Source organism: Nerophis lumbriciformis, linkage group LG35 (genome assembly GCF_033978685.3).
Source record: "Nerophis lumbriciformis linkage group LG35, RoL_Nlum_v2.1, whole genome shotgun sequence".
Taxonomy (NCBI): Eukaryota; Metazoa; Chordata; class Actinopteri; order Syngnathiformes; family Syngnathidae; genus Nerophis; species Nerophis lumbriciformis.
In genome coordinates, this window is record NC_084582.2 from 15,686,225 (window position 1) to 15,705,908 (window position 19,684).

At 39.1% G+C, this 19,684-nt stretch overlaps 1 protein-coding gene across 1 annotated transcript in view; it reads right to left on the reverse strand.

The window, feature by feature from the left end:
* Window positions 1–17,603, reverse strand: part of mtmr7a (myotubularin related protein 7a) — a 33,052-nt gene extending 15,449 nt beyond the window's left edge. The window contains exons 1-6 of the mRNA XM_061927545.2: window positions 17,449–17,603; window positions 17,041–17,160; window positions 14,655–14,817; window positions 8,157–8,314; window positions 7,951–8,079; window positions 3,271–3,405 (exon numbers count right to left, since the gene is read on the reverse strand). Coding sequence (XP_061783529.2) covers window positions 3,271–3,405; window positions 7,951–8,079; window positions 8,157–8,314; window positions 14,655–14,817; window positions 17,041–17,160; window positions 17,449–17,472 — 729 coding nt within the window. The 5' untranslated portion in view covers window positions 17,473–17,603. The remainder of the gene's footprint in view (window positions 1–3,270; window positions 3,406–7,950; window positions 8,080–8,156; window positions 8,315–14,654; window positions 14,818–17,040; window positions 17,161–17,448) is intronic.
* Between the last annotated feature and the right edge of the window lie 2,081 nt (window positions 17,604–19,684).

A 19,684-nucleotide genomic window follows, 5' to 3' on the forward strand; every position in this document is an offset into this window, starting at 1 on the left:
CTTCTTTGTCCGTTTTCCCCACATGTTCTGACTCAGTCTTTTGCTCCTCGAAGGTACTCCTGATTTTTGGGATCCCATTGGGCTGGAATCTTTTCAAAATGTTCCATTCAAACTCAGACTAAAACCCTTTTTCAAAATCAGTCATTAAAATGATCTCTGCAAATTACACTCTTTTCGCTTAGTCAATCCCATTTTGTGCCAGTCAAATTGCGAGGAAATGTTAATCTATTCTTCATATTTACATAATTTGGAAATGTATGCAGCCCGATCCCTTCTTTTGTTGTATTGCTACAACCTCCAACAATACATCTGGCAGACATATTTAAATTGTTCTTAAATTCTGTGCAAAAGTAATGTGATCCGTGATGAAGATGCTACCAAAACACATACCACACAATAGGGCTCGTGATTTCGCAATGCCCTGTGGGGCTGGGTAGCCATGGTTGCTGGACAAAGTATTTGTTTACATGGCTGTACTCGACCAGTGGTATTGTGAGAGAGCAACAAACTAGATTAAAATGGATTGTACAAAAGAAAAACATCTCGGGACTGTACCGAAGCAAACTGGACCCTGTTCCAAAGACTTGCCACCTTAAAAAATAAGTGAAATTGGTGGTCGAATGTGTCCTGTATCTCGATCGTCAACAAAGTCAGTTTGTATACAGTCCAAACATTTCAAAATACAAAGTTGATAAAGTGTCACGGACAAACCAACTTTGGGTGTGCGCAAGATCTCAGAATTTTACATTAAAAAAGGAAAACTGTCGTCCGTTCAGAGGTAAGCCAACAGGACTTCACTTTGTGGGTCTCCTGGAGAAATGTGTTACAAACTAAATATATTTCAAGTCTGAAATAAACTGTGCATTAATGTGGGAAATATTTAAAGTCTTCTCAGTTATTGATTTATGAATAGGGGTATTGCTTTTTTCCCCGAAATACTGGATGTTGTTCATGACCCGCAGCTAACGCTAATAGCCTACTAAGTGCAACTTGTGCAAATGAATAGAATGTTTTGATTCAAAAGTCTCAAGCTTGCTATCGAGGCTATTCATCGTCTCTTTATTAGCTCATTAACCCAACTTTCTTGGCTTTGCTTCTAGGCTTGAAGTAGACAGGTCTCACCAAATCCTTTTTTTTCCTCTGACGCGATCATGACTATCATTGTGGCAGTTAATTATGTCGCACGTTTGCACCATGTTCTTCACTTGTTAAAGAAAAGAACAACTTTATTTACATGGCTGAAGGCAAGACTGTGTCCTAATCTATTCAGAGGCCAGCAAGAACCACGATGAATTGCGTTTCCACGTCACACTTTCAAGCCCTGTATAAAATTGGCTCCAGTTTTCTGTAGGTGACGTCAGCAAGCTGATGCCCGCCCACAATTTGGATTCATAAAGTTAAAGTCCCAATGATTGTCACACACACACTAAGTGTGGTGAAATTTGTCCTCTGCATTTGACCCATCCCCTTGTCCACCCGCTGTGAGGTTAGGGTAGCAGTGAGCAGCAGCGTGTGCCGCGCTTGGTGTGGGTGTTCCCTAATTTGCTGTAACTCGTTTGACATGCCTAAAATCACTACGGTGTCTATTTTTTTTTAATCATTTTGAGGTACACAACTATGAAATGAGTGCCGCGATTGACAGCATTAGAGGGGCCCTTTAAAGGGGAACATTATCACCAGACCTATGTAAGCGTCAATATATACCTTGATGTTGCAGAAAAAAGACCATATATTTTTTTAACCGATTTCCGAACTCTAAATGGGTGAATTTTGGCAAATTAAACGCCTTTCTATTATTCGCTCTCGGAGCAATGACGTCACAACGTGACGTCACATCGGGAAGCAATCCGCCATTTTCTCAAACACATTACAAAACACTGAGTCAAATCAGCTCTGTTATTTTACGTTTTTTTGACTGTTTTCTGTATCTTGGAGACATCATGCCTCGTCGGTGTGTTGTCGAAGGGTGTAACAACACGAACAGGGACGGATTCAAGTTGCACCAGTGGCCCAAAGATGCGAAAGTGGCAAGAAATTGGACGTTTGTTCCGCACACTTTACCGACGAAAGCTATGCTACGACAGAGATGGCAAGAATGTGTGGATATCCTGCGACACTCAAAGCAGATGCATTTCCAACGATAAAGTCAAAGAAATCTGCCGCCAGACCCCCATTGAATCTGCCGGAGTGTGTGAGCAATTCAGGGACAAAGGACCTCAGTAGCACGGCAAGTAATGGCGGCAGTTTGTTCCCGCAGACGAGCGAGCTAAACCCCCTGGATGTCTTGGCTCACACCATCCCTTATGCCACCGAAGATGATCAAGAGAAGAATATCGACCCTAGCTTTCCTGGCCTGCTGACATCAACTCCAAAACTGGACAGATCAGCTTTCAGAAAAAGAGCGCGGATGAGGGTATGTCTACAGAATATATTAATTGATGAAAATTGGGCTGTCTGCACTCTCAAAGTGCATGTTGTTGCCAAATGTATTTCATATGCTGTAAACCTAGTTCATAGTTGTTAGTTTCCTTTACAAATGTATTTCATATGCTGTAAACCTACTTCATAGTTGCTAGTTTCCTTTAATACCAAACAAACACATACCAATCGTTGGTTAGAAGGCGATCGCCGAATTCGTCCTCGCTTTCTCCCGTGTCGCTGGCTGTCGTGTCGTTTTCGTCGGTTTCGCTTGCATACTGTTCAAACCGATATGGCTCAATAGCTTCAGTTTCTTCTTCAATTTCGTTTTCGCTACCTGCCTCCACACTACAACCATCCGTTTCAGTACATGCGTAATCTGTTGAATCGCTTAAACCGCTGAAATCCGAGTCTGAATCCGAGCTAATGTCGCTATAGCTTGCTGTTGTTCTATGCGCCATGTTTGTTTGAGTTGGCATCACTATGTGACGTCACAGGAAAATGGACGGGTGTATATAACGATGGTTAAAATCAGGCACTTTGAAGCTTTTTTTAGGGATATTGTGTGATGGGTAAAATTTAAAAAAAAATCTTCGAAAAATAAAATAAGCCACTGGGAACTGATTTTTAATGGTTTTAACCCTTCTGAAATTGTGATAATGTTCCCCTTTAAGACCTACTTAGTTGCATAATCCTGGTCACGGCTTAGTTAGACCAGAGGTAAGATGTTTCCACAAGTCACCTCCGTCCAGCTGCAAAAAGGCGGTATGGAAAAGCAACCACCTGAACATATAACACAATACAGCATGGCTTATGTTATTACAGTGTGTCCTTTCCATTCATGGGGCTCACCTTGGGCCTGGTGTCCACCACATACATGAAGTCTCTGCGGGGATTGGACCTCAGAATGGCCTTCAACATCTGCTCATCCTCCAGGCAGCGAGCGCTGAAGCCTGACAGGGGCTGACTGCTGCGGCAGATGGCAGCCTGGGAGGACCCAAGAAAAAGCTTCATATGTGGATCTCTTCCCCCCATAAGCTCATCTTAAGGACATTATTGCTTTACATGGATGTTTTGGGGAAAGAAAAACATCAACAAATAACCACAGTCCTTTTCTTGACACACATTAAAATGAATCATTTTCTCATATCTCCATTTATTATCCACCAGGGGACCAGACCAAGAATTATTATGTGGTTCACCCTTAAGGCCAATGAACCAAACATAAGATCGTTGTATGTTTGGGCTTGACGCATTGGACCCTCAACCCTGGGAAGTTGACCCAACACTCATAAAGCACTCCCAACTGTTCTGTTAAGTATTAACAAAATGAAATATGAACATTAGTCCTGATCACACTGGACCTCTGACAGAACCCCAGGCACATTTGCTGTTTTATACAGTGGCTGTAATCACCAGTGTTGGGTTAGTTACTGAAAACCAGTAACTAGTTACAGTTACTAGTTACTTTATTTCAAAAGTAACTCAGTTACTAACTATGTTACTTAAACCAAAAAGTAATGCGTTACTGTGAAAAGTAACTATTTAGTTACTTATATATATTTTTTATTTTTTTAAGGCCCCATTTAATGCCCTTTTAGCCTTCATTTCAGTACTGTTATTGCACTGGAGAATAATACAATGTGTTGATCAACTTGACATGCATTTGCATCACTGAACTCTGCTAAGCAATGTGGTCTACATACAACACACAAAGACAAAGATATGTTTCAAAGGGCCAATTTGTTTCAGGCCAGAACAAATTGACAAAACTATTTTAAATAGCTGCAACATAACATACATAAGTAACAAACAGCATAATAACAACATAGCTGTAAACCAAGGAAGGCACACACGACATACATAAAGCCTAACCAGGCCTTTTTTTCTCTCAAGGAATTCTGAAATAAAATCATGTCTGAAGCCCAGAACACTCTACACATTTCCCCACTTAGTTTAGAGAAAAGGAAAGATTGGCCTGGCCCACTAGCATCCCTCTTTATGTTTGTGAACTTTATAGTCTAAACATTTACAGTGATGTGATAATCAAACACTCTAGAAGTCTAGAATGAAAGAGTATATAAGAGAATTGACATAGTGTGTGTACCTTCAGTGTGCAGTGCCTCGTTAAAATTCAGCCGCTGTTGGAGGTGGATGTGAAGTGTGTGTCTCTTTACTAGCTTCGTCGAAGCATGTTGTTTTTGTAGCGGTTTCAGCATATTTGAATTGCTAGGATAGGATCTTTGATCCAAGACACAACTTACATTCATCTAAAATGTTATTTTCTTTGTGGTCGACAAAAGAAAAGTACTGAAAAGATCTCAATTTTAAGAAACTCGGCTTCGGGCTTCGCCATGACGTCTTGTTAGTAAACACAGACACGCCCCCTCCCCCACACACACACACATACACACACATTCACGTACACAGACAGCGCACGGCGCGCCTCTTTCTTGTTGCCTCTTCTGCAGCGCTGCAATAAAACACTCAGATCTTCTCAGTTTCTAGCCGATACTACATAAAAAATAACGCAAAAATAACGCAGTAACGCATGATGTAGTAACGGTAACTGAGTTACTGAATATAAAAAATAACGCGTTAGATTACTATTTACCGCCGATAGATTTAACGCTTTGTAACGCGTTAGTCCCAACACTGGTAATCACTATAGTTAGTAACTCTGGATTGCCGCTATTACTGGATGGTATAAACATGCACCTGAGTCTCACAAAAGAAAGGATGGAAGAAAAAAAGGGGTACGAAGTAGGAATCCATACTGAAACTTGCTGACGTCAACAGCTGTACCCAGTAGGTATGGACCACATGGCCTAAAATCTATATTGTGATATATATTACAGCCGTTTGCGATAACAATATAAATCACGATGTATAATTTGGCATATAAATGATAATAACTATTACAGTATGTAACGGGTTACAAATTAATTTGGCTGCTGACATATGCAAAAACGTATTGCGTCATTTCCGGTTTAATTATTTTATCAAAACTATTAATAATATACTTGCTAGTTTAATATTATTAGCTGGTTACTTTCAATTGTAAAATCTTTCCATCTAAGCTTATGTTAAAATGTACTTAATTGTATTGTTCTGTTGTTTAGTTAGTTAGTTTTGGGCAACACTAGACATTTGGGTATCGACCCAATACCACGTAGTTACCGTACATGGGCAAAACGAATGTGGATACCAACATGTTTAAGATCATTTAACTACGGTACTTATTTTTGGATCACAATTAGGGCTGCAACAACTAATCGATTAAAATCGATTATAAAAATAGTTGGCGATTAATTTAGTCATCGATTTGTTGGATCTATGCTGTGCGCAGAGGCTTTTTTTTTTTTTTTTTTAAATAAACCTTTATTTATAAACTGCAACATTTACAAACAGCTGAGAAACAATAATCAAAATAAGTATGGTGCCAGTATAGTGCCAGTATGCTGGTTTTTTTTCCAATAAAATACTCATCGATTAATCGAAGTAATAATCGACAGATTAATCGATTATCAAATTAGTTGTTAGTTGCAGCCCTAATGGTAAATGGTAAATGGGTCGTACTTGTATAGCGCTTTTCTACCTTTTTAAGGAACTCAAAGCGCTTTGACACTATTTTCCACATTCACCCATTCACACACACACATTCACACACTGATGGCAATTATAATCAGACAAAAACACAGGATGGCGGTGTATCAATCAGTTAAATACTCAAATAGTTTCCTTAGTCCCTTACATTACATGCAATATTTTGAGCAAAATAAAGTCAATAGTGCAAAATAACTAAACACAAGCAAAACTACGTTTGGTCTGATTTAAATCCTTTGTTTTTTTCCCTGAAAGACCTTAAAATTACGTATTTTTCTGCGTTTGTAAACAATAACAAAACTACAAAAAATATTTTGTGATAATAAAAAATATCGGTTTAATCACTGTAGTATTGACCATTTATTTATACTATATTCAGTATTGTTACTGTCAATATTTGTCGCCATCCGCCCAACTTTGTTTACATTCAAGAGCTCTTGAGGTTGAGCATTAGACTCCCTTCCTGTATCCTCCAATGATGTATAGTACAGCATGTCTAGCTAATCCTCATTCTCCAGTGATAATAATACTTGTAAGAAACATAATTTCTTTGTTGCCATTGAGGCAAGGATTAGTGATTTAAAGACAGTTTCTCAATGAGGACGGAGGTGGAGTCGTTAGCGAGGACGCAACATTGCGGTGAGGAAGCAGCTGTTTGATTGTCACTGTCAAATTTGTAGGACACAGCGAGAATGTGTCATCAACATACATTATCACAATATGATGATATATAAAAATAATGTTTTCACATTGTCATTATGGGTTATTGTCTGTAAAAATTTGAGGACAAAAATACATTTATTCCATTTTGGAATAAGGCTGTAACATAACAAAATGTGGAAAAAGTGAAGCGCTGTGAATACTTTCCGAATGCACTGTATAACAACGGTTGTGCTGTTCTGTGGGTGTTCAGCGAAGACTGTCAGGCATATACGAAAGGGGAAGACGGCTCGATCCATATATCGACGATGTTGATACCGAAGCATGATTAGATCAATATTTTTATTATCCCTAAAATCTTTTTTTTTCCTCATTTTTGTTTAAGTTTACAAACTCAGATAATTCCCTGGCACTTTGAGGGCAAAAGCCAAACGATTTACATGATTGGTAAATAGTAGTTTTTGCTTCTGTTTAGTTATTGTGTAATACTGACTTTTGATCAAACAATTGAATGTAATAAAATAAAATAAGGGACTAGTTAAAAAAATTGTGCTGATATTGTTACACCGTCAATAGCACTCACCTCTAACACATTTTAAAAATTATGGTAAATATATGCAATCGGTATCTGCCAATTTCACTCATTGATGATTGGAATCGACAGTAAAACCCTGATCAGAACATCTCTTATCTTTAACACAGGTACAACAGGAAATGTACCGTATAAATATTTTTTAATTAGATTTTCAAAATTAAAGTGAATCTTTGTGAAAGTGTACGTATGTGGAAAGAAACTTCTAAACATATTATATTCAAGTAAAGAGGATTGTAAATTGTAAATTGAACAGTACATTTTTGACCCTGCCTTTGAAAAGAATCAGAATCAAGAATCGCTGGGAACCAAATACAAACAATTCCCAACCCTAGATTTGAGAAAATACAACCAGATACGACACAATCTGTTAGCCCATACATCAGCATCTAAATAAGGAGCCATTTTAACTTGCTATCATTTATAACTCAAATAATATTGTGGTATATAAATTATCATCACAAGAGGCTGCAATATATATCTCAATATGGGTATTAGCCCATCCCTATTAGGTACCCGTATCAAATCGTATTTAAACAATACCCAACCCTAATAACAAAAAGCTCTTTCTCATAATTTTACATCCTCAGACTGCTGTAAGAAAAAAAAAACACTGATAGTAGCAAATTAGTTTCCTAAAAATACTCAAAATGACACGCACGCTGTCAACTTACATGATTGTCTTTGGAGTAGTACGACAGAGTAGGAAATCGACCTCTGCTCCTGAACTTGGAGCTTCCTGCGATGACCGAAGGAGTTGTTGACTCAGGGACAAAGAGTTCAGCAGGGTAAGTGTCACTCACCTAGGAAAAATAAACACAAATCAGTTATTGCATGATCCACAGTAGTATGACTATGATGTGCCTGGTCACTTCTTCACCTTGTAGTGCCGGTTGACCGAGGAGAGTTTCCACAGGGAGTTTGGGAGTCCCATTCTGCTGTACTCAGCTCGGAGGTCCACAAAGTCCCATTCCTGTCCTTTCTCATTCTCATCCATGTTCGGTTTATAGGAAAAACAATACAGCTCCTCATAGCGCTCTGCAAGGTAACAATAAAGTTGTCAGATGGCAGTCTGAGGAGAAGCATCGCATCTGGCATGTCTGTGATGGGTGACACCAGAAACTTTCAGATCTAAATATCCCTAAAAATATCATTACTAGCTATTAATTTGGGAGGTACTACAAATCTGGGGTATCGATCCAATACCAAGTAGTTACACAGGCAGGCAGTACTGGTCATACCAATGCTGATAAAACATTCAAGATCATTGAATGATTAAATTTGTTATCATAATTATAATTGGACAAAAACTGAGGATGCTATGTCAATTATATATTTAAATAATTTCATTATTCTTTTTCATTATCGTATTTACCAGACTATAAGCCGCTACTTTTTTCCAACGCTTTGAACCCTGCGGCTTATAAAACGGTAAGACTAATTTATAGATTTTTCTTCGCTAACAGCAACAATGTTTTGTATTTAACAAATAGTTCTCATATTACACCGACAGAGACACTGAAAAGGTGTGTTATTGTTTGTGCTATGGCAACATATTTTGGACGAGTTTGTTCACTGCAGGTGCTGCCGGTTGAAAATGTACTTCCTGTTTCGTGCCTTGACCCGAAATTATAACCGTGCATAGCATTTTTTTTAAATTTTTTGTCCTGTCCAGCTTTTCAGGCAATTCATGTAGTTGATGTAGATGCCCATATCGGCTGTACAAATGTACTTTACAAAAGAGAAGTGTGGGATACTTCTCTTGTTGCCTTATTTGTATTTGACTTTATTAAATGTATTTATATTATCATTTGGTGCTGTCGAGTCAGAGCAGGAGGGGATAGAAAGAGAAAAAAAGGAAGACAGAGGGGGAAATTGTGGGGACTAGAGGGGGATAAGACAGAGAGACAAAAACAACAACAACAGAACAACATCAGCAAATACAATATGTACAAATATGATAGTAAAAGTGATAGTAAAGAAGCAGTTAGTGAAATAAATAATAATACAGAAATGAAAATTAACATTATTGCATAGCATTTCTGCTCGAAAAGATTCTTCATTTATCACTCCAAGCAACGTTTTCAAGTTTTACAATATAGCAAGCTATTCATACTTACTAAACCGTCCAATGTGTGATGTAGGTAGAAGTGTTTTTCATGCATATTTAGACTTAGAGACTTAGACTTCCTTTTTATTGTCATTCAAATTTGAACTTTACAGTACAGATAAGAACAAAATGTCATTGCATTAGCTCATGGTAGTGCAGGATAAAAAAGCAATAAGGTGCAGATATAAATAAATAGATTACTGTACAGATAAATATATTGCACTTTTGCATATGCATCCAGGTTTATGGATGTATATTATATTGTCGTTATATTCCAGCGAGTTAATCCATATTTGTACGTCCTATCGTAATAATATAATGAAGCTAGTGTTCTTAGCATTAGCGAATATGCTAACACATTTACAAATGTCTGTGTTAGTATTAATAATTTACAATGGCATTATTTTTGCATTGTTTAATTTTCGTAAATTCACAGTGGAGTTATTGAGTCTGTTTAGCTGATTGGAGCGCTAGCATTCGCAGCCCGTGGGTCCATGACAAGGACTTCTGTTTTGTTTTATTCCCCGTTTTACTGCCATGTGACAGGCACCGTTTAGAAACAATTAAGGTATGCAAATAAACATTTACAAATGTCTCATTTTACAACGTATATAGCTGTGTCTTATAATCCAGTCCAACTAATATATGTAAAAAAAAAAAGGTTTTCTTCTAAAATTCGGGTGCAGCTTAAATATCGGTGCACTCAATAGCCCGGAAAATACGGTATATACAAATTTTGAGCAAAATAAAGTAAATAGTGCAAAATGACTAAACATAAGCAAAAACTATAATTGGCTTGGATTTAAATCCTTTGTTCTTGCACTTAGTCCTTCTGTGTCCAGGGACTTATTTTCCGTTGTGTCCTTGGGCAGGACACTTCACCCTTGCCCCCGGTGCCGCTCACACTGGTGAATGAATGATGAATGAATGATAGGTGGTGGTCGGAGGGGCCGTAGGCGCAAACTGGCAGCCTCGCTTCCGTCAGTCTACCCCAGGGCAGCTGTGGCTACAAATGTAGCTTACCACCACCAGGTGTGAATGAATGATGGGTCCTCACTTCTCTGTGAGCGCTTTGAGTACCGGTATCTAATAATAGAAAAGCGCTATATAAAATCTAATCCATTATTATTATTTTTTTTTTTTTCTTGAGTTTGTAAACCAAAACGACAAAAAATAGGATTTCATTATACTAAAAATGTTTGATCTAATCACTGTAGTATTGGCCATATACATTGTCCTTTCCATCCTTACACTTTCCATCATTGTAACTGAGCTACTGTGTTGAACAATTTCCCTTGTGGATCATTAAAGTTTGTCTAAGTCTAAGTCTATACTGATACTATACTTGGTATCATTACTGGCTGTTAGCTGAGGCGAATCGTATTTTTCACTTTGAAATGTCCTAATAGGCGGGGGGGCGAACCTGAAGTCAACTTGTCAAAGGTTTTCATACATAATTTCACGTCGCTGACAAAAATGGATGAGGACATGCTGATTCTAAAAGGTCCATATCAAAGAATCACATTACAGGCATATCCTGCACAGCTATTTAGGGGCATGTATCAAATACCAGCTAATGCGGAGGATGGGGAAACAGGGGAGTACTTAGCAGAGGTTGAATGTGTGTGTGTGTGGTTGTACATGTGTATGCGTGTGCGTGTGCGAATGTGTTTGTATGTATGCGTGTGTGTGTACAACGCTCGCCAGGGATAATGTTACTGTTGTGTTGTTACTTGCTACCAAAAAAATGTATATGTCATTCTACAGGGCAAAACTGTCATCTTTTTTACGAGTCAAATCTACCGTATTTTTCGGACAATAATTCGCAGTTTTTTTCATAGTTTGGCCGGGTTGCGACTTATACTCAGGAGCGACTTATGTGTGAAATTATTAACACATTACCGTAAAATATCAAATAATATTATTTAGCTCATTCACGTAAGACTAGATGTATAAGATTTCATGGGATTTAGCGATTAGGAGTGACAGATTGTTTGGTAAACGTATAGCATGTTCTATATGTTATAGTTATTTGAATGACTCTTACCATAATATGTTACGTTAACATACCAGGCACGTTCTCAGTTGGTTATTTATGCGTCATATAACGTACACTTATTCAGCCTGTTGTTCACTATTCTTTATTTATTTTAAATTGCCTTTCAAATGTCTATTCTTGGTGTTGGGTTTTATCAAATAAATTTCCCCAAAAAATGCGACTTATACTCCAGTGCGACTTATATGTGTTTTTTTCTTTCTTTGTTATGCATTTTCGGCCGGTGCGACTTATACTCTGGAGCGACTTATACTCCGAAAAATACGGTACATAGGCCCCGAAGGAACGTTTCCCCTGCGCCCCTCAACTACGGTCTGGGAGCTCCCACCCGGCCCCACCCACACAAAGCACGCCTTTTCTTTTCCTTGTGACACAGAAGGACGACACCGCAGCGCTCCAATAAAACACACTCAGATCTTCTGTTTCTAGCCGATACTACATAAAAAATAACATCATGTAGTAACGGTAACTGAGTTACTGAATATAAAAAATAACGCGTTAGATTACTAGTTACCACCGTAATTAGTTACTTTGTAACACGCTAGTTCCAACACTGCTTATCACATGATTTCGCGTGGATTCGCAAGATTTCGTAAAAGGCCACGCTAGACGTTCCATGGTGTCGCCGTTCTGCAGCAGTTATGCATCCAGTGGAAATCCGGGGTTGTATCCCACTACGGTGTGTAGTGTAGCATGTTAAACTATTCCTTGTCCTCCAATGATAATAACACTTGTAAGAAACAGTTTATTTGCCACCTTCATCATCATGGCAGCCTAGGAAACGAGGATCCGTTCTCCTTCATCATTAATTTCTTCACCTTCTGGACTCTCTGAGCTAGCTGGACTCACTGTCTGTGTGCATGCTAGTGACTGTGCAGTCCAAGGTGTATGTGGAAAAGCCTGGGGCAGTCTTCGCACTTAAGTGTTGGAGGTAAATGGGGAGGCAAAAGACGATGTAAGAACATCCATGATTGGTTGTTTACTATGATGAGTCACGATTGGTTGAGATTAGGCCAATCAGAGGCAAGATAGGGCGGGTCATCGAACCAGGAAGGGAAATCACAACAGACATCCCAAATGACGGCAAGAGAGTCGTAGAAGAGAAGAGCGATATATATATTAAAAAAACTAGTGGAAGATGGCAGAGGGATTCTTTTCTTTAGATGTTTCTTTTAGCGATGTAGACCACGTCCAGGAAAACTACAATGTGTCTACTTGGCCACATTTAGACAAATGTATGCATCTGGACAAAACATACATTTGAGTTGTTTACCATTTAAGCCCAAATCCAAACTGTTGTCCAGTTGCCAAGCTGGGCATACAGTATTTCGCACGAGAAATGCTGCCAAAAATGTATTATTTGCACAGCTATGTTATTTATTTTACGTAGAAATAATATCTTTCTATTTTATTTATGTTATGTAATTCTGTGCTACTTAACCAGTTTGTTTTCTGTGCTGTTAATACCCATCTTGACTAACTGGTTAATAAAAGTGCCACCGACTGTTTATAAGACAGTTGTCAGTCACTTCAATTTCAGTGAATCTCGCTCAAAAATTAATATCTTTATATGTATACTTTCACCGGAATATACCGTATTTTTCGGAGTATAAGTCGCTCCGGAGTATAAGTCGCACCGGCCGAAAATGCACAATAAAGAAGGAAAAAAACATATATAAGCCGCCCTGGAGTATAGGTCGCATTTTTGGGGGAAATTTATTTGATAAAACCCAACACCAAGAATAGACATTTGAAAGGCAATTTAAAATAAATAAAGAATAGTGAACAACAGTGTTGGTTATATGATGCATAAATAACCAACTGAGAACGTGCCTGGTATGTTAACGTAACATATTATGGTAAGAGTCATTCAAATAACTATAAGATATAGAACATGCTATACGTTTACCAAACAATCTGTCACTCCTAATCGCTAAATCCCATGAAATCTTATACGTCTAGTCTCTTACGTGAATGAGCTAAATAATATTATTTGATATTTTACAGTAATGTGTTAATAATTTCACACATAAGTCGCTCCTGAGTATAAGTCGCACCCCCGGCCAAACTATGAAAAAAACTGCGACTTATAGTCCGAAAAATACGGTAACTGGTTAATAAAAGTGCCACTGACTGTTTACAAGACAGTTGTCAGTCACTTCAATTTCAGTGAATCTCGCTCAAAAATGAATATCTTTATATGTATACTTTCACCGGAAAATATATCGAGATGTATATCGAATATCGAGTTTAAGTAAAATTATATCGAGATATACTTTTCCGTCCATATCTTCCAGCCCTACTTGTAAGAAACAGTTGATTTGTCACCGTAGAGGCAACAATTGGTGGAGGGATGTTAGCCGCTATCTCACTAACAAGGACGCTACATTGCGTTGAGGACACGGCCGTTTGTCGTTATGAAATTTGCATGTCACAGAATATGTCATCAACGTGCATGCATGACAATATTAAAAGCTCTGTCGTTGGCCAAATTTGTATAAGTTATAATTGTATATGGTCTATATTGCACTACCCTAGTGGATCCTGAGAAAGCTGAAATGGACAATAAATAATAATGGGAACCAAAAGTCAATTTTCACGCAACAGTTTGCTTTCGTAGTTAAAGAGAGTATAGTCTAATAAAGCAGGGGTCTGCTTATTTGTTATTACTTTTACCATCATATTTGTACATGTCGTATTTGCTGATGTTGCTCTATTGTTGTTGTTGTGTTTACTGTTGTTGTTTTTGTCTCTCTGTCTAATCCCCCTCTTGTCCCCACAATTTCCCCCTCTGTCTTCTTTTTTTCTCTTTCTATCCCCTCCTGCTCCGGCCCGGCTGCACCAAATGATAATATAAATACATTTAAGAAAGTCAAATACAAATAAGGCAACAAGATAAGTATCCTACACTTCTCTTTTGTAAAGTAAATCTGAACAGCCGACATGTATATGATTACATATATGATTTGCCTGAGAAGCTGGACAAAAAAATAATAAAATAAAAATAAAGCAGGGGTCTGCAATTTGCAGCCCTGCAGCAACTTAGCTATATTTATGGAGTAATCAGACCCATCTAGATACAAATTGTTACAAATGCCACTTTTTAAAAATGTTTTCTAAATGTTTTCTATGAAGAAAAATGGGACCTTTTTGCAACATGCCTGCTTGGTGGAGGCAATAATCTGTGACGTGCTGGTGTGCAAGCATCTCACCTGGCTGGGCGAGGCGCTGCAGAGACACATACACATCATGGCACTCTCGCTCTTGAGGAATGACAAAATAAAGAACTTGGAAGTTCTTGCAGCGCATTAGGAGGGGGCATCCTGATGGTGTGGATGTGTGTTTCTCCACACCAAAAACCAAACTGTGAAGCACCTAAAACAAAAAAGTACATAATCAGTCTGTGATTTGAGATGCAAGCAGGCAAGAGCTTGCTGGTGCTTTAATCAGAATCAGAATAGTTTTTATTGCCATTGTTTGAGAACGGGTTCACAAACTAGGAATTTTAATCCAGTGTTTTTCAACCTTTTTTGAGCCACAGGCAGATTTTTTTCATTGAAGAAATGCTGAGGCACACCACAAGCAGAAATCATTAAAAAACAAAACTCAGTAGCTGATATTTTACAATAAAAAGTTGTTCTCGCAATTGTTGGATATGAATTTAAACCATAACCAAGCATGCATCACTATAGCTCTTGTCTCAAAGTAGGTGTACTGTCACATCACGCCGTGACTTATTTTGAGTTGTTTTGTGTTTTTCTGTGGGTAGTGTTTTAGTCCTTCTCTTCCGCTCTTATTTTGGTGTTTTTTCGGTATTTTCCTGTTGCAGTTTCATGTCTTCCTTGAGCGCTAATCTCCACACCTGCTTTGTTTTCGCAATCCAGACTATTTGTGGGGACACTGTTGATTGTCATGTCATGTACGGATGTACTTCGTGGATGCCGTCTCTGTTCCACACGCTGTAAGTCTTTGCTGTCGTCCAGCATTTTGTGTTTTGTTTACTTTGCAGCCAGTTCAGTTTTAGTTTTGTTTTGCGTAGCCATACCTAAGCTTCAATGCCTTTTCTTTTTGGTTTAAGCATAAGATACCTTATTACCTGCACGCTGCTTCCCGCTGTCGTCTGCATATTGTGATCACGACACGACGTGTTCCCGACATCTACAAGTGAAGTGAATTCTATTTATATAGCGCTTTTCTCTAGTGACTCAAAGCGCTTTTACATAGTGAAACCCAATATCTAAGTTACATTTAAACCAGTGTGGGTGGCACTGGGAGCAGGTGGGTAAAGTGTCTTGCCCAAGGACACAACGGCAGTGACTAGGATGGCGGAAGCGGGGATCGAACCTGGAACTCTCAAGTTGCTGGCACGGCCACTCTACCAACCGAGCTATACCGCCAAAGCAATTAGCTACCTGCTGCCACCTGCTGATATGGAAGAGTATAACGTGGTTACTCTGCCGAGCTCTAGACCAGTGTTTTTCAGCCACTGTGCCGCGGCACACTAGTGTGACGTGAGATACAGTCTGGTGTGCCGTAGGAGATTATCTAATTTCACATATTTGGGTTAAAAAATTTTTTTGCAAACCAGTAATTAGCAAATGATGTGTTGTTGTTGAGTGTCGGTGCTGTCTAGAGCTCGGCAGAGTAACCATGTAATACTCTTCCATATCAATAGGTGGCAGCAGGTTTTGCTTTGTAGATGTCGGAAACAGCGGGAGGCAGCGTGCAGGTAAAAAGGCGTCTAATGCTTAAACCAAAAATAAACAAAAGGTGAGTGCCCCTAAGAAAAGGCAGTGGAACTTAGGGAAGGCTATGCAGAACGAAACTGGCGACAAAGTAAACAAAAACAGAATGCTGGACGACAGCAAAGACTTACTGCGGAGCAAAGACGGCGTCCACAATGTACATCCGAACAGGACGTGACGATCAACAATGTCCACACAAAGAAGGATAAAAACAACTGAAATATTCTTGAATGCTAAAACAAAGTAGATGCGGAAAAAATCGCTCAAAGGAAGACATGAAACTGCTACAGGAAAATACCAAAAAAAAAGGGAAAAGGGCCACCAAAATAGGAGCGCAAGACAAGAACTAAAACACTACACACAGGAAAACGGCAAACAACTCAAAATAAGTCATGGCGTGATGTGACAGGTCGTGACAGTACACCTACTTTGAGACAAGAGCTATAGTGATGCATGGTTGGTTATGCTTTAAAGTCCATCCATCCATTTCTACTGCTTGTCCCTTTCGGGGTCGCTGGAGCCTATCTCAGCTGCCTTCGGGCGGTATGGTTTAAAGTCGTATACAACAATTGCGACAACAACTTTTTACTGCCAACTGAGTTTCGTTTTTTAATGATTTCTGCTGTTTTTCCAACGCAAAAAATGTGCCTTGGCTCAAAAAAGGTTGAAAAACACTGCTCTACACAGTACAGGCACTACTATTATAATTACTTGTGTGCAAAATATTTTTTTAACCCAATCAGGTGAAATTACATAATCTCCCACGGCACACCAGACTGTATTTCACGGCACACTAGTGTGCCGCGGCACAGTGGTTGAAAAACACTGCTTTATTCAACATGAGTCTGCCTACCCATGTTTCATTGCGCATTCCATCACTCTCCACGAAGATGGTGTGAGTGGCCGTCAGGTAGAGGGTGCCCACGCTGCTTCTTCTGGGGAACACTTTGTCAAGCAGCCTCACCTTCTGCACCTGGAATATGCAAATACGGGATCAATCTCAACCATCCTATAGCATGACGTCATCTTCAATCAAATCTGGCACTGCTGGAGCCTGAATTGCCTTACGCTGACACACTGCAGTGGACTGACTGATACACACACCCTGCAACACTCGTCTACGTGGCACTTACTGTTAAAGTCGGTGTTATTATATCTAATATCTAATAAAACCTCAGTAGAGTGGTGGCTTTTCGAGGGTATTAGCGACAGCGAGGGGCTGAAATGCGGAAATGATGACCACAGTCAGACTCTCGTTTACCTTTGGTAGTCGGATGTGCTCCATCAGCAGATATGAACACAAACACAGTGACAATACAATGACCACTGAAGATGAACAAAGAGCAAACGTCACGGATGGGGTCACAACGCGTCGTCAGTGGGTGGCACTCAGGTAAACACCGCCATTGTTGTGTCAATGAGTTAAAGGGCTCCTGAGCGGTGCACCGCTGGGTCCTAAAGCCCGAAATGTCACACAGGGCTCCAGGCAATTTAGAAATCAAAGGTTGTAGAATTGTTTACATATGGAGGGTCAAATGGGACAAAATTAAATAATGTAAAATATTCAAACATACTTAAATGTGTTATTAATAATCAAAATGTATATATTAATTAGGTCATGAAATAATCAATTAAATCATGAAATAATTAAATCAGTAGTTAATTTAAATATTACACCGGGGACAGCGTGGTGCGGTTGGGAGAGTGGCCGTGCCAGCAACGCGAGGGTTTTTGGTTCGATCCCCACCTTCTACCAACCTCGTCATGTTTGTTGTGTCCTTGAGCAAGACACTTCACCCTTGCTCCTGATGGGTCGGGGTTAGGGCCTTGCATGGCAGCTCCTGCCATCAGTGTGTGAATGGGTGAATGTGGAAATAGTGTCAAAGCGCTTTGAGTACCTTGAAGGTAGAAAAGCGCTATACAAGTATAACCCATTTACATCGCTAAATGTAATTTTACATTTAAAAAGACTCATTTAATAACACATTTATGTATTTGATTTCAATTGTAATTAATTCATGACACATTTCATTAATTATTTATAGTAAATTATATTTACATAGCACTTTTTCTCTAGAGTCTCAAAGCACTTTACATGGTTAAACCCTGTGTCTATAATGCAGTTTATGGTCGCAGCTTATTACTCAGTGGCCTAGTGGTTAGAGTGTCCGCCCTGAGATCGGTAGGTTGTGAGTTCAAACCCCGGCCGAGTCATACCAAAGACTATAAAAATGGGACCCATTACCTCCCTGCTTGGCACTCAGCATCAAGGGTTGGAATTGGGGGATAAATCACCAAAATGATTCCCGGGCGCGGCCACCGCTGCTGCCCACTGCTCCCCTCACCTCCCAGGGGGTGATCAAGGGTGATGGGTCAAATGCAGAGAATAATCTTGCCACACCTAGTGTGTGTGTGACAATCATTGGTACTTTAACTTTAACTTTAACTTTATTGTCAATTCTCACCATGTACAAGACATACAAAAATTGAAATTGTGCGTAGTCCCGCTAAGAGCAGACATACATTACAGGGAGAAAAGACAGGACCGCCTAATTACGGCGCCCCTTAAAAAGGTAAGAAATAGGCAACATTTGGGGAAGGGGTGGGAGGGGGGTGAGTAAAAAAAATATTCAGTCTAAGGCTGGACTCCCTAGAGTGATGTCCAGACAGAGACCAAGGAAAAAAACTCATAGCCATAGCACACATAAACAAAAACATATCACATAGAGTCCACAAAACTTGCACAGAGGGGAGGGAGTTAAGGGCCACGATTGCCAGCCGATGCTGTGAGCGTCGCCACGCCGTCCATCACCCCAAGGGATACATATATATATATGTATATAAATATATATGTATATATGATAGACAGACAACATTCACTCTCACAATCACACACTAGGGCCAATTTAGTGTTGCCAATCAACCTATCCCCAGGTGCATGTCTTTGGAGGTGGGAGGAAGCCGGAGTACCCTGAGGAAACCCACACAGTCACGGGGAGAACATGCAAACTCCACACAGAAAGATCCCGAGCCCGGGATTGAACTCAGGAATACTCAAGACCTTCGTATTGTGAGGCACATGCACTAACCCCTGTTCCACTGTGCTGCTCCTACTATATATATATATATATATATATATATATATATATATATATATATATATATATATACAGGTAAAAGCCAGTAAATTAGAATATTTTGAAAAACTTGATTTATTTCAGTAATTGCATTCAAAAGGTGTAACTTGTACATTATATTTATTCATTGCACACAGACTGATGCATTCAAATGTTTATTTCATTTAATTTTGATGATTTGAAGTGGCAACAAATGAAAATCCAAAATTCCGTGTGTCACAAAATTAGAATATTACTTAAGGCTAATACAAAAAAGGGATTTTTAGAAATGTTGGCCAACTGAAAAGTATGAAAATGAAAAATATGAGCATGTACAATACTCAATACTTGGTTGGAGCTCCTTTTGCCTCAATTACTGCG